Raw genomic sequence first — 15,295 nt, 5'->3', positions numbered from 1 at the left:
TCTCCCTTTTGGGGGGGAAGCCTTGAAGTCCAGAAGATATCCCTGGGATATAATTTCCAACGCCCAGGGATCCTGAACATCTCTTGCCCACGCCTTGGCGAAGAGCGAAAGTCTGCCCCCTACTAGATCCGTTATCGGATAGGGGGCTGTTCCTTCATGCTGTCTTAGAGGCAGCAGCAGGCTTTTTGGCCTGCTTACCCTTGTTTCAGGTCTGGTTAGGTCTCCAGACCATCTTGGACTGAGCAAAAGTTCCCTCTTGTCTTGCATTAGAGGAAGTTGATGCCGCACTTGCCTTGAAGTTTCGAAAGGCACGGAAATTAGACTGTTTGGCCCTTGATTTGGACCTATCCTGAGGAAGGGCATGAACTTTTCCTCCAGTGATATCAGCAATAATCTCCTTCAAACCAGGCACGAATAGGGTCTGCCCCTTGAAGGGAATGTTAAGCAGCTTATACTTTGAAGTAACGTCAGCTGACCATGATTTAAGCCATAGCGCTCTGCGCGCCTTGATAGCAAAACCAGAATTCTTAGCCGTTAGTTTAGTCAAATGAACAATGGCATCAGAAACAAAAGAATTGGCTAGCTTAAGTGCTCTAAGCTTGTCAAGTATGTCATCCAATGGATTCGCTACCTGTAAAGCCTCTTCCAGAGACTCAAACCAGAACGCCGCAGCAGCAGTGACAGGAGCAATGCATGCAAGGGGCTGTAGGATAAAACCTTGTTGAATAAACTTTTTCTTAAGGTAACCCTCTAACTTTTTATCCATTGGATCTAAGAAAGCACAACTGTCCTCGACAGGGATAGTAGTACGCTTTTCTAGAGTAGAAATTGCTCCCTCCACCTTAGGAACTGTCTGCCATAAGTCCCGTGTGGTGGCATCTATTGGAAACTTTCGATCATAATGCTGCGTGGTCTGAGTCATTCTAAGGGGCCCTTATCAGGTAATCTACATATGCCTCAGGTGGTACACTAGGCCCCAGGCTTTGGCCTGCACTGACACTTACCCCCCTGGGGGGGGGGGGGACACCTAACAGTAATAATTTCTGTAAACCTTTTAGGTATTGGAAAAACATCAGTACACACCGGCACTGCATAGTATTTATCCAGTCTACATAATTTCTCTGGCACTGCAATTGTATCACAGTCATTCAGAGCAGCTAAAACCTCCCTGAGTAACACGCGGAGGTGTTCAAGCTTAAATTTAAATGTAGAAATATCAGAATCAGGTTGCATCATCTTCCCTGAGTCAGAAATATCACCCACAGAAAGAAGCTCTCCTTCTTCAGCTTTATCAGACATAGCTCTTAAAGCGTCAGTATGCTCTGTATTTCGTCTAACTCCAGAGCTATCTCGCTTTCCTCTAAATTCAGGTAGTCTGGCTAATACCGCTGACAGTGTATTATCCATGACTGCCGCCATGTCTTGTAAAGTAAACGCTATGGGCGCCCTAGATGTACTTGGCGCCATTTGAGCGTGAGTCCCTTGAGCGGGAGTCAAAGGATCTGACACGTGGGGAGAGTTAGTCATAACTTCCCCCTCATCAGATTCCTCTGGTGATACATTTTTTAAAGACAGAATATGATCTTTATTGCTTAAAGTGAAATCAGTACATTTGGTACACATTCTAAGAGGGGGCTCCACAATGGCTTTTAAACATAATGAACAAGGAGTTTCCTCTATGTCAGACATGTTTATACAGACTAGCAATGAGACTAGCAAGCTTAGAAAACACTTTAAATCAGGTTAACAAGCAATTATAATAAACGGTACTGTGCCTTTAAGAGAAACAAATTTTGTCAGAATTTGAAAAACAGTGAAAAAAGGCAGTAAATCAAACGAAATTTTTACAGTGTGTATAATAAGCTAACAGAGCATTGCACCCACTTGCAAATGGATGATTAACCCCTTAGTTCAAAAACCAGATCAAAAAAACGATATAGACGTTTTTTAACAGACACACCAAACTGCCACAGCCTTCAATAAAGTTTTATAAGTATATATAAAAACGTTTAAACATGCCAGCAAACGTTTTATATTGTAAATATTAAAGAGTATTACCTCAGAAAGTAAGCATGATACCATTCGCTATTAAATCACTGTATTCAGGCTTACCTTACATAAATTTGGTATCAGCAGCATTTTCTAGCATTCACATCTTCTAGAAAAAATCTTAACTGCACATACCTCATAGCAGGATAACCTGCACGCCATTCCCCCGCTGAAGTTATCTCTCTCTTTAGTCATGTGTGAGAACAGCAATGGATCTTAGTTACAACCTGCTAAGATCATAGAAATCACAGGCAGATTCTTCTATTTTTCTGCCTGGAATAAAACAGTACAACTCCGGTACCATTTAAAAATAATAAACTTTTGATTGAAGTAAAATAAGAGCTACATTTCACCACTTCTCTCTTACTACCTCCATGTTTGTTGAGAGTTGCAAGAGAATGACTGGATATGGCAGTGAGGGAAGGAGCTATATAGACAGCTCTGCTGTGGGTGTCCTCTTGCAACTTCCTGTTGGGAATGAGAATATCCCACAAGTAATGGATGATCCGTGGACTGGATACACCTTACAAGAGAAAAGGGTATTGCGGCTATTGAATGGAAATTGAAACAAGACCCTAATCTTACACCACCTCTTCTAGAATTCATTGTAACAGCCATAGACTTCATGTTGAGCCACAATTTTTTCTGGTTTGATAATAAATATTTTTTACAGATATGTGGAACCGCCATGGGCACCAGGTTCGCCCCAAGTTACGCCAATATTTACATGGACCACTTTGAACATCTTTATGTTTGGTCCAGGGCAGTACCTTGGGCGAGCCTGGTGTCCTGGCGAAGATACATAGATGATGTGCTGTGTATCTGGAAGGGAGATCTCCAGTCCCTACAGGTTTTCATTGCTCAACTTAACAGTAATAATATGAATATCATACTAACTCCAGAAATAAATAAAACAGAGGCGACTTTTTTAGACTTATCAATTTCAGTTAAAGCAGGGGATATTCATACCAAAACCTTTTTCAAAAAATGTGATACTAATACTTATATCCGACATGAAAGCCAACATCATCCTACCTGGCTTCAAGCTATCCCAAAAGGTCAGTTTCAGCGTATCAGGTGCAATTGTAATACATTAAAGGATTATGATGAACAATCTATTTTATTGTATTCCTACAAAAAGGGTACAAAGCCGATCAGTTAGAAATAGACAGACAACGTATTAAAAATCAGGATAGAGATTTAATTCTGAAAGGTCAGAAAAACAAACCAACACAAGAAAATAATTTCCCTAGGTTCATTACCACTTTTAATTCAGGACACCATCAAATCAAAAATATTATAAACAAACACTGGCACGTCCTCAAAAGTGATGAAATTCTAGACAAAATTATACCAACCAAACCACAGATCACTTTCAGAAAAGGCTATAACTTAAAACAACAACTAGCCCCCTAACTAATAAAAGGAATGACCCCCACAGCTCCGTTAGCTATCGCAAATCTCCAAGGGTTCTATACATGTGGTCGCTGTAAAGGCTGCAATTACACCAAGCGAGTTCACAAAACTTTTACTTCTGCAGTTACAGGAAAATCTTTTACAATTAAACATTTCATTACATGTAAAACTACGAATGTCATCTATCTCCTACAATGTAGTTGCAAAATTTAATACTTAGGACAAACTACTAGATTTCTAAAAACACGTATTCTATTTAAACAAAATTGAAAAAAACCATGACAATCATGGGGTGCCCATACATTGCAATTCTTGTCCATCCTTTAAAAAAGAGAATTTCCTTTGGTTAGGAATAGAAAAGGTGTCTGCCCATTGGAGAGGGGGCACAATAAATAAACAATTAGATAAAAGAGAATTGTGGTGGATTCACACAATGAGAACATACAACAATTGGGGCCTAAACAAAGATATTAAAATAGCAGCATTCATACAATAAGTTTTTTTCCATTTCATAAACACAAAATAGTAGCATTCATATAATAACTCTCTTATTATTCCATAAATATACCTCTTTTGCACTTATGCATAATTTTAATTAAAATGTCACATTAATTTCCATACCTATATTTGGTATCATATTTATTACATTAAGGCACTCCACCACCCAAGTTAAATATTGAACACTTTTATTTTATTTTATTTTCACTAAAGGATAATACCATAATAAATATATGTTATTTCTATACACACAATTTTAATATTTAGTATTTTAGTTATATATTGAACATTTAAATATTAGTAACTGCACAACACTAGAATTATTATAAGTCACTCTTTTCAAGTTACTCACATTATGTATATTTTATATTTACATTTATCACTATCGAGGCAAAAATCTAAATTCAGATTAAAAAAGAGGATAATCCGTCACCCCTTTAAGGACAACGATTTACATAGATTTATATACGATTTACATAGATTTATATACGTTTAGTCACTATTCTTCAGATACATTCCCTCTAAAGGTGGAAACAACATTATATCACATTCTAAATTCTGTTTATTTTACTCAAAATAATAACTCCTAATTACCTCTAGTGGGATAAATGAATATTGAAATCTTCCCACAGGGACTATATGTTTTTTATGTGCTTATCAGTGTGGACAATCTTATCGTGGAATGATGTTTTTTGCAATTTTACCTTAATTTGCATAATCAATGTTTTTAATTGGCTTCTTATACAATTCAAACTGTATCATTGTTTGCCATATCAGTAATGTCATTCTGTTATATTTATTTTATTATTTTATCACTTTTTTTTTGCGACCATGGTTTGTGACATATACTGTAAATTTGGAATCGAAAGTGTATTACAATTGCGAAATGGTACAATACTGTGTGATGAAAGCATTTTCTACGTTACAAACATGAGTAAGAACAAATACTGTTCCCCCCTTTTCTTTTTTGCTTTTTCCTTTAGACTATGCAATTGCATTTTATTTTGATATCAGATAGATTACACTCACGTCATAATACCCTCCCCCCATCAGTATGGACCTATCAACAACTTCCTCACAATTTGCAACCTCTATACAGAACGGCTGTTCCGCTCATCTCACACCTTCATATGGATTGGCTATTTCATGCACGTGACCTCACTCCGGACCTGAAATGGAACTCATATACCGTAAACTACTTGATTGAGGACTGTTTTTAAAATTATTCCGGATTGGACAATTTTATGAAAACTTTTTCTGATTGGTTAAAAAACGGTTTTGATGCCAGACTATTCTTTTAACTATAAATTTTTCTTGAAAAAGCGGCATTTGAGATTCCATATTATTGGTATAATGTAACTAGTCTGCCACCAATTCATATTTTGTTTTTTATTTCTGTTTTTAACACAATATATATTGCAAATCCAACTTCCTGTTTCATACAGGAAATTGGATAGCATCACCTCTGTATATAAACCGGCTTGTGAACACAGCAATTATATTCAATTACCTGCTTTCATTGATTTTATTCTGCTCTTGAGAAAGACTTGTTAGAAGTTGAAACGCGTTGAGCCAATAAATACATCTTTTTATCATAGTTGGAAGACTGTTGATATTCTTCTCTGCTGTGACAAGACTGATTCTCCTTTATATGGAGTAAGTTACTACTTTGTTTTTTCTTTATGCATTGGACAACTTTTGGTCAATTTGAGTCTTTATTCACTTACAGACCTACAAATCAGCTCAGGTTATATCCTGAATATCTTATATTTTGCTCTGGGGATCTCCATTGCCTAGAAATGCATCACATTGCAGCTGAACTCCTACATTATATGGAGTGAGTATACTGCACTTATATCTTTTGGTCTTTTACATACACCTCAAGCCCTTTTTCTCTTCATCATCTAGAGAAATATTATTCTACAGACCAGCGCCATCTACTTTTCCATTGCCATTCGTACAAAACAGTCATAGAGGAGAGACTGTAAGAAGGCTGCGGTCTTACCTAAAAGGAGAGTATCAGTTCTTGGTTTAGTTTAAAGTGTTATTTTTCACCTTACATTTTGTATCATATCCTATTTTTTGTATTTGCATTGTTTTATCTCCCACATGTCCAGGAATACTCTTAATGATTGGAGGGCAGCACGACAAAATAGATATAATAATAATTTTAAAGATAACCAATCAAAAGTCCCTTATTGGGAAGCCATTTTAAAGAAATTACAGAAACTTTATTCTAAAGAAACCAAGAAATGGTGGGAAACCACCTTTCTGAGTAGGTATCTTAATGAAAATATTGTACCTAGAGGTTTAAGAGTATATAAAGTACCAGCTTTTGGGACCAACGATAAAGAATTTTTGGATACTTTTCCATTGCCATTCGTACAAAACAGTCATAGAGGAGAGACTGTAAGAAGGCTGCGGTCTTACCTAAAAGGAGAGTATCAGTTCTTGGTTTAGTTTAAAGTGTTTTTTTTCACCTTACATTTTGTATCATATCCTATTTTTTTTTATTTGCATGCTTGACACTTGTATTCAGCACACGAGGTACACAAGTCTATTTATTTTTAGTCAAATATAGTTTATAACATAAAAAATAAGTATTTTAATTAAAAAAAAAAAACAAACAATGCAGTACAGACATGAAAGTAGTGTTCTACCCAGCTCTAGAGCCCCAATGAGGGTTTCTCAGTACATTAGGGACTTTTCTTGCCTCCTGATTGGCTTAATTAAATTATTTATTGAATGGGGGTTGGAGCTTTAAAGTTCCTCTGTTTTGCAAATAAATAACATTTACCAAAAATTTAAAACACATTTCAAAGATAAGAATTTTTACAAAACTTATAACACTCTTAAATTGATCATTAAAAATAAAAAGTCACATCTCTCTCAAAACAAGGTGAACATAACAATTAAAATACTTTTGTTGCAGGCATAACATTTTATGAGACCGTATTGCATTTCTTTTCTCTTCCATAAAAATACCCTCATGTTATCCAAATCAAACAAGTAAATGATTTTTTAACCAGACTGTATGAAATATTTCTGTAATTAATAAACACGTTAAAAACCCAGTGATTTAACACTAAATAAAATTCTGTAAGCATTCAAAATCAGAAAGCTTTATTATTGAAAGTTGTGACAAAGGTTGCCAATAGTGTTACGATACAAACCATAGGTTTGAACCTTGGTTATTGGTTATTAAAAAAAATCTGGTATTCCTACCTGAAGTGACGATAGCATCTAACTCCAGTTTCGTGATGTCACCTCTAAAGACAGATATTTTGTCAAGAAGATCTTTATTCTTTGGATATTTCACTTCCTCAGGCTGTTTGATTTTCATTTCTGTGGGATGAAAAAAGTGAAGTTGTATGACCTATTAGACAAACTTTATCATTAGTTTTCTGATCTACAATTGCTTTAATTACCCTAATTATTACTTTTTTCTTGTTCAACTTTGAAGTGTTAATTGTTACATTAATTAATATTTTCTTTTATTTATAAATCCAGAACATATTCCAAAGCCGTTTGGGTTAGGTGCGCAATACACAGTAAAATTAGCAAAAAGACACTTATATGAACAAAAAAGGTTGAGGGCCCTGTGAGTTATCGTCTAGATGTACACCGCCTTCATGCAGAATCGTTTAAAGAACAGATGGGCTCAAGAGTTTACATCAAGAGAAAGGTGGGCACAAGAGATCTGAGTTGTAAGGGATTGGAATCTTTTCATGATTCCATACACAAATAATTAACATGTTTATCAGAACACCATGCAGGGAAAATATAACAGTCTTTAAAATAAATAATTGAGAAAGATAAATGATAGATATCTCCTGGGTTGTTTTATCGATTGGAACAATACATTTTCATTTTTTACTATACTTTGCCTCTGGGAAAACACAATTTATGCTTACCTGATAAATGTATTTCTCTTGTGGTGTATCCAGTCCACGGATCATCCATTACTTGTGGGATATTCTCATTCCCAACAGGAAGTTGCAAGAGGACACCCACAGCAGAGCTGTTATATAGCTCCTCCCCTCACTACCATATCCAGTCATTCGACCGAAAACAAGCAGAGAAAGGAGAAACCATAGGATCATCCATTACTTGTGGGATACCAATACCAAAGCTAAAGTACACGGATGAAGAGAGGGACAAGGCAGGTACTTAAACGGAAGGTACCACTGCCTGTAAAACCTTTCTCCCAAAAATAGCCTCCGAAGAAGCAAAAGTATCAAATTTGTAGAATTTTGAAAAAGGTATGAAGCGAAGACCAAGTCGCCGCCTTGCAAATCTGTTCAACAGACGCCTCATTTTTAAAGGCCCAGGTGGAAGCCACAGCTCTAGTGGAATGAGCTGTAATCCTTTCAGGGGGCTGCTGTCCAGCAGTCTCATAGGCTAAGCGTATTATGCTTCTTAGCCAAAAAGAAAGAGAGGTTGCTGAAGCCTTTTGACCTCTCCTCTGTCCAGAGTAAACAACAAACAAAGCAGATGTTTGTCGAAAATCTTTAGTAGCTTGTAAGTAAAACTTTAAAGCACGAACCACATCTAGATTGTGTAATAGACGTTCCTTCTTTGAAGAAGGATTAGGACACAAGGATGGAACAACAATCTCTTGATTGATATTCTTGTTAGATACCACCTTAGGTAAAAACCCAGGTTTGGTACGCAGGACAACCTTATCCATATGGAAAATCAGATAAGGAGAATCACATTGTAAGGCAGATAACTCGGAGACTCTACGAGCCGAGGAAATAGCTACCAAAAAAAGAACTTTCCAAGATAAAAGTTTGATATCTATGGAATGGAGAGGTTCAAATGGAACTCCTTGAAGAACCTTAAGAACCAAATTTAAGCTCCATGGCGGAGCAACCGGTCTAAACACAGGCTTGATTCTAACTAAAGCCTGGCAAAATGCCTGAACGTCTGGAACATCTGCCAGACGCTTGTGCAAAAGAATAGACAGAGCAGAAATCTGTCCCTTTAAGGAACTAGCTGACAATCCTTTTTCCAAACCATCTTGGAGAAAGGATAATATCCTGGGAATCCTGACTTTACTCCATGAGTAACCCTTGGATTCACACCAAGAAAGATATTTACGCCATATTTTATGATAAATTTTCCTGGTGACAGGCTTTCGTGCCTGTATAAAGGTATCAATGACTGACTCGGAGAAACCACGCTTTGATAAAATCAGGCGTTCAATCTCCATGCAGTCAGTCTCAGAGAAATTAGATTTGGATTGTGGAAAGGACCCTGAAGTAGAAGGTCCTGTCTCAGAGGCAGAATCCATGGTGGAAAGGATGACATGTCCACTAGATCTGCATACCAGGTCCTGCGTGGCCACGCAGGCGCTATTAAAATCACCGATGCTCTCTCCTGCTTGATCTTGGCAATCAGTCGAGGGAGCAGAGGAAACGGTGGAAACACATAAGCCAGGTTGAAAGACCAGGGCGCTGCTAGAGCATCTATCAGCGTCGCCTTGGGGTCCCTGGACCTGGATCCATAACAAGGAAGCTTGGCGTTCTGTCAAGATGCCATGAGATCCAACTCTGGTTTGCCCCAGCGATGAACCACTTGTGCAAACACCTCCGGATGGAGTTCCCACTCCCCCGGATGAAAAGTCTGTCGACTTAGAAAATCCGCCTCCCAGTTCTCTACACCTGGGATATGGATAGCTGATAGGTGGCAAGAGTGAATCTCCGCCCAGCAGATTATCTTTGAGACTTCTAACATCGCTAGGGAACTTCTTGTTCCCCCTTGATGGTTGATGTAAGCCACAGTCGTGATGTTGTCCGACTGAAATCTGATGAACCTCAGAGTTGCTAACTGAGGCCAAGCTTGAAGAGCATTGAATATCGCTCTCAATTCCAGAATATTTATTGGAAGGAGTGACTCCTCCTGAGTCCACGATCCCTGAGCCTTCAGGGAGTTCCAGACTGCACCCCAACCTAGAAGGCTGGCATCTGTCATCACAATTGTCCAATCTGGCCTGCAAAAGGTCATACCTTTGGACAGATGGACCAGAGATAGCCACCAGAGAAGAGAATCCCTGGTCTCTTGATCCAGATTTAGTAGAGGGGACAAATCTGTGTAATCCCCGTTCCACTGACTGAGCATGCATAGTTGCAGCGGTCTGAGATGTAAGCGTGCAAACGGCACTATGTCCATTGCCGCTACCATTAAGCCGATTACTTCCATGCACTGAGCCACCGAAGGGCGCGGAATGGAATGAAGAATACGGCAGGAATTTAGAAGCTTTGATAACCTGGACTCTGTCAGGTAAATTTTCATTTCTATAGAATCTATCAGAGTCCCTAGGAAGGAAACTCTTGTGAGTGGGGATAGAGAACTCTTTTCCTCGTTCACTTTCCACCCATGCGACCTCAGAAATGCCAGTACTTGGCAATCTGGAAGTTTGACGCCTGTATCAGGATGTCGTCTAAATAAGGGGCCACCGAAATGCCCCGCGGCCTTAGAACCGCCAGAAGCGACCCTAGAACCTTCGTGAAGATTCTTGGGGCTGTAGCTAATCCAAAAGGAAGAGCTACAAACTGGTAATGCCTCTCCAGAAAGGCAAACCTGAGAAACCGATGATGATCTTTGTGTATCGGAATGTGAAGATAAGCATCCTTTAGATCCATTGTAGTCATATATTGACCCTCCTGGATCATAGGCAGGATGGTACGAATAGTTTCCATCTTGAATGATGGAACTCTGAGGAATTTGTTTAAGATCTTTAGATCCAAAATTGGTCTGAAGGTTCCCTCTTTTTTGGGAACCACAAACAGATTTGAGTAAAAACCCTGTCCTTGTTCCTCTTTTGGAACTGGATGGATCACTCCCATAACTAGGAGGTCTCGTACACAGTGTAAGAATGCCTCTCTCTTTATCTGGTTTACAGATAATTGTGAAAGGTGAAATCTCCCTTTTGGGGGAGAAGCTTTGAAATCCAGAAGACATCCCTGGGATATAATTTCCAACGCCCAGGGATCCTGAACATCTCTTGCCCACGCCTGGGCGAAGAGTGAAAGTCTGCCCACCACTAGATCCGTTACCGGATAGGGGGCCGTTCCTTCATGCTGTCTTAGAGGCAGCAGCAGGTTTTTTAGCCTGCTTACCTTTGTTCCAGGTCTGGTTAGGCCTCCAGACCGCCTTGGACTGAGCAACAGTTCCCTCTTGTCTTGCATTAGAGGAGGTTGATGCCGCACCTGCCTTGAAGTTTCGAAAGGCACGAAAATTAGACTGTTTGGCCCTGGATTTGGACCTGTCCTGAGGAAGGGCATGACCTTTTCCTCCAGGGATATCAGCAATAATCTCCTTCAAACCAGGCCCGAACAATGTCTGCCCCTTGAAGGGAATGTTAAGCAGCTTAGATTTTGAAGTCACGTCAGCTCACCATGATTTAAGCCATAGCGCCCTGCGCGCCTGTATAGCAAAACCAGAATTCTTAGCCGTTAGTTTAGTCAAATGAACAATGGCATCAGAAACAAAAGAATTGGCAAGCTTAAGTGCCCTAAGTTTGCCAAGTATGTCATCCAATGGAGTCGCTACCTGTAAGGCCTCTTCCAGAGACTCAAACCAGAACGCCGCAGCAGCAGTGACAGGGGCAATGCATGCAAGGGGCTGTAGGATAAAACCTTGTTGACTAAATATTTTCTTAAGGTAACCTTCTAATTTTTTATCCATTGGATCTGAAAAAGCACAACTGTCCTCGACAGGGATAGTAGTACGCTTTGCTAAAGTAGAAACTGCTCCCTCCACCTTAGGGACTGTCTGCCATAAGTCCCGTGTGGTGGCGTCTATAGGAAACATTTTTCTAAAAATAGGAGGGGGAGAGAACGGCACACCTGGTCTATCCCATTCCTTATTAATAATTTCTGTAAACCTTTTAGGTATTGGAAAAACATCAGTACACACCGGCACTGCATAGTATTTATCCAGTCTACACAATTTCTCTGGCACTGCAATTGTGTCACAGTCATTCAGAGCTGCTAAAACCTCCTTAAGTAGTACGCGGAGGTGTTCAAGCTTAAATTTAAATGTAGAAATATCAGAATCAGGTATCTTTCCTGAGTCAGAAACATCACCCACAGACTGAAGTTCTCCTTCCTCAGCTTCAGCATATTGTGAGGCAGTATCAGACATGGTTCTTAAAGCGTCAGTATGCTCTGCATTTCGTCTAACCCCAGAGCTATCTCGCTTACCTCTAAATTCAGGTAGTCTGGCTAATACCGCTGACAGTGTATTATCCATGACTGCCGCCATGTCTTGTAAAGTAAACGCTATGGGTGCCCTAGATGTACTTGGCGCCATTTCAGCGTGAGTCCCTTGAGCGGGAGTCAAAGGATCTGACACATGGGGAGAGTTAGTCGGCATAACTTCCCCCTCGTTAGATTCCTCTGGTGATAAATTTTTTAAAGACAGAATATGATCTTTATTGCTTAGAGTGAAGTCAGTACAATTGGTACACATTCTAAGAGGGGGTTCTACCATGGCTTTTAAACATAATGAACAAGGAGTTTCCTCTATGTCAGACATGTTTATACAGACTAGCAATGAGACTAGCAAGCTTGGAAAACACTTTAATTCAAGTTAACAAGCAAATATAAAAAACGGTACTGTGCCTTTAAGAGAAACAAATTTTGTCAAAATTTGAAAAACAGTGAAAAAAGGCAGTTACACAAACGAAATTTTTACAGTGTATGTAATAGGCTAACAGAGCATTGCACCGACTTGCAAATGGATGATTAACCTCTTAGTTCAAAAAACGGATCAAAAAAACGACATAGACGTTTTTTAACAGTCACAACAAACTGCCACAGCTCTACTGTGGCTCCTACCTTCCCCAATAAACGATTTTAGACCCTTTAGAGATGTCCTGTAGCATTCAGGGAACTTCTGAGGAAAACTGGATGTCTCAGTCTGTAATTTTAACTGCGCAAAAAAGCGCTAAAATAGGCCCCTCCCACTCATATTACAACAGTGGAAAGCCTCAGGAAACTGTTTCTAGGCAAAAATAAAGCCAGCCGGGGGCGTGTCCGAACAGCGTACCAGAATGGACGCACTTTCTTGGAGCTCTGCATAGGATCCTCTCTAATCCGCTGATTACCGAGAAATAACAGCAACATCACTTAACCTAATCTTCAAATAATAGCTCCGCAGAGGTTGGTGGCTATTTCTGCATGCTGTTTTTATGACTTCAGGGCTACAAACCGGCAACACAAGACCTAAGGCAGCGGCCTACACATAGGTGGCAACCCCCCCCCGGTCCTACCGGGTTACCAGTGCTGGCAGAAGATATCTGCCTTACTGACTTGCTCTATCTAAACAGGTCCTCATCTTTCTACAAATCTCATACCTACTTTCAAGCTAAAGATCTTCACTGACAATTGCAATGGCGAGAATAGTCACAACCAGGTGGTGCACCGACATGCTGGACAAGCCGGATCGCCATTTTGCTAAGATTGAGGCTTTATTCCAATCCCTAATAGATAAAGCGCCGACAGAACAAGAGCTCTTATCATTTATGGACAGTGTCACATTTGCAAAAGAGAAGGATGCGTACATGCAGCACTTCCAGGGAGCAGCGGCAGGCCTCCTTTCACCACCCGATGTGACCAACTGGACTAGTGAGCAGCCATTTCTGACAGCATCAACAATTCCTAATAGCTTATCCAGTCTGTCCTGAGGCATACACTAGCAAATATGGTGCCGATAGTACCCCTCTGGTGTCCAGCTCTGATAGGAGGTTGAAACCACTTTTGGCTGCGGTGGGAGAAGGCATACAGTCCCCTAAGGATGGCGACACAGTTCACCTGCATTTCACTATGCTAGATTTAAACCGGGACATCGTCATACATTTAACATCACCCATCGGATATGCAGTAAAGGATATCCACTCACGGCAGTCACTGTTGTCACAACTTGAAGTTCATACTGGTGCTGTGGCTCATCTACACTCTGCTATTGGGAAATACTTAACTACAGAGGTTACCTCCGCAGGGAAAACGGAATTTGCCTTGCTGCCTTTACAGCGCCCCTTCTCCATCATTAGATACATGGCGGTGAGACACTCTAGACTGCAGGGACTGGGGTGTGTTTGGAAGATGGGAATAGGATAGTCATTTCGGTCAGGACTGTGCTGCTCTAACACATACCAATTTGGAACATATAAGGTATTATGACTTATGCAGTGTGTTAGTACTCTCTCCCCAGGATATGTTTATGTTTCATTATAACCTACTGTTAATATCCCATTATGTTTTAGCAATGTTGATGCAGGCTTTGTACTTCATAGATTCAGAGAGGAATTATTCTAACATTAGTTGTTTCTTATCTTGGTGTAATTTCTCATCAAAGAGCCAACTAGATATACATATCCCGTATATGTAGCATGTGGGTCATCTACAGTGCGCTAATTGATAAACCTCCTTGCTTTCACACATACCGGGAATTCAGCTGAATTAATTTGCCACTAAGTCTGATTCATTCTTTGGCCACTAGATGGCCCCCTTAACACAGCAAATATCAAAGCATGTTACTGCAATGATAGCTACGGTGTGGTATGAAGCATGGGACTTGGACCTTCTCTCCAACAAACCTAACATCTTACTTTTCAGAGATCACTCCTTTTTTATGGGGTAAGGCACACATTTCCTTTAAAGGTTTATACTATTACTTGGCTGTCCAGCTCTGGTTGTTTTATATGTATCTCTTTGTTAACAATGTCATATATTTACTTAAGAAATAACATAGATTAGCTTTGATATTATAAGTAAGCCTTACTAGAAAAAACACCAAAATTACCATTTCTATACTGTATTAAGGATACAAAAGAGGTCCCTCCTTGTAAGGTGGCAAAAAGAGGACATATGTACATGTTATCATATGTAACACAGGTCTTTATCTGACTTTTGATGTATAATTTGATATTCATACTTCTGCCTGCATAAATTGTATATGTATTATAACTTTATATGTATATCATATCAACACATTACCCTTAATGTATATCTTGTATATCTTTATTGACTACCAGATTGCCTAGCAAATTCAGCAATGATATTTGTATAGATACACCTTTTCTTTTCAATGTTTATTTTCTTCTATGTTTAAATCACAATCCCTGTGGACTTTGATATATTTGGTTACATAGGTCCAAAAGTGGCCTTACATATTGACAGAAGGGGAAGGAAAAGATGAAAAAATGAGGACTTTTATTACTTATCTTTGATCTGACATGTACTGAGCATTTAATGTATCTCCTTTTGGTTTTTCAAACATGTTAATTATGCTTTTTGACCTCAATAAAAATATTTAAAAAAAA

General features: G+C 39.3%; 1 protein-coding gene across 1 annotated transcript in view; it reads right to left on the bottom strand.

Annotated features, from left to right (window-relative positions):
• Positions 1–15,295, bottom strand: part of MACROD1 (mono-ADP ribosylhydrolase 1) — a 98,077-nt gene that overhangs the window by 46,047 nt on the left and 36,735 nt on the right. The window contains exon 3 of the mRNA XM_053720063.1: positions 7,189–7,308. Coding sequence (XP_053576038.1) covers positions 7,189–7,308 — 120 coding nt within the window. The remainder of the gene's footprint in view (positions 1–7,188; positions 7,309–15,295) is intronic.

Source organism: Bombina bombina, chromosome 7 (assembly GCF_027579735.1).
Source record: "Bombina bombina isolate aBomBom1 chromosome 7, aBomBom1.pri, whole genome shotgun sequence".
Classification (NCBI taxonomy): domain Eukaryota; kingdom Metazoa; phylum Chordata; class Amphibia; order Anura; family Bombinatoridae; genus Bombina; species Bombina bombina.
The sequence above is the reverse complement of the archived record's forward strand: the minus strand, read 5'-3'. Positions and strand labels throughout refer to the sequence as shown.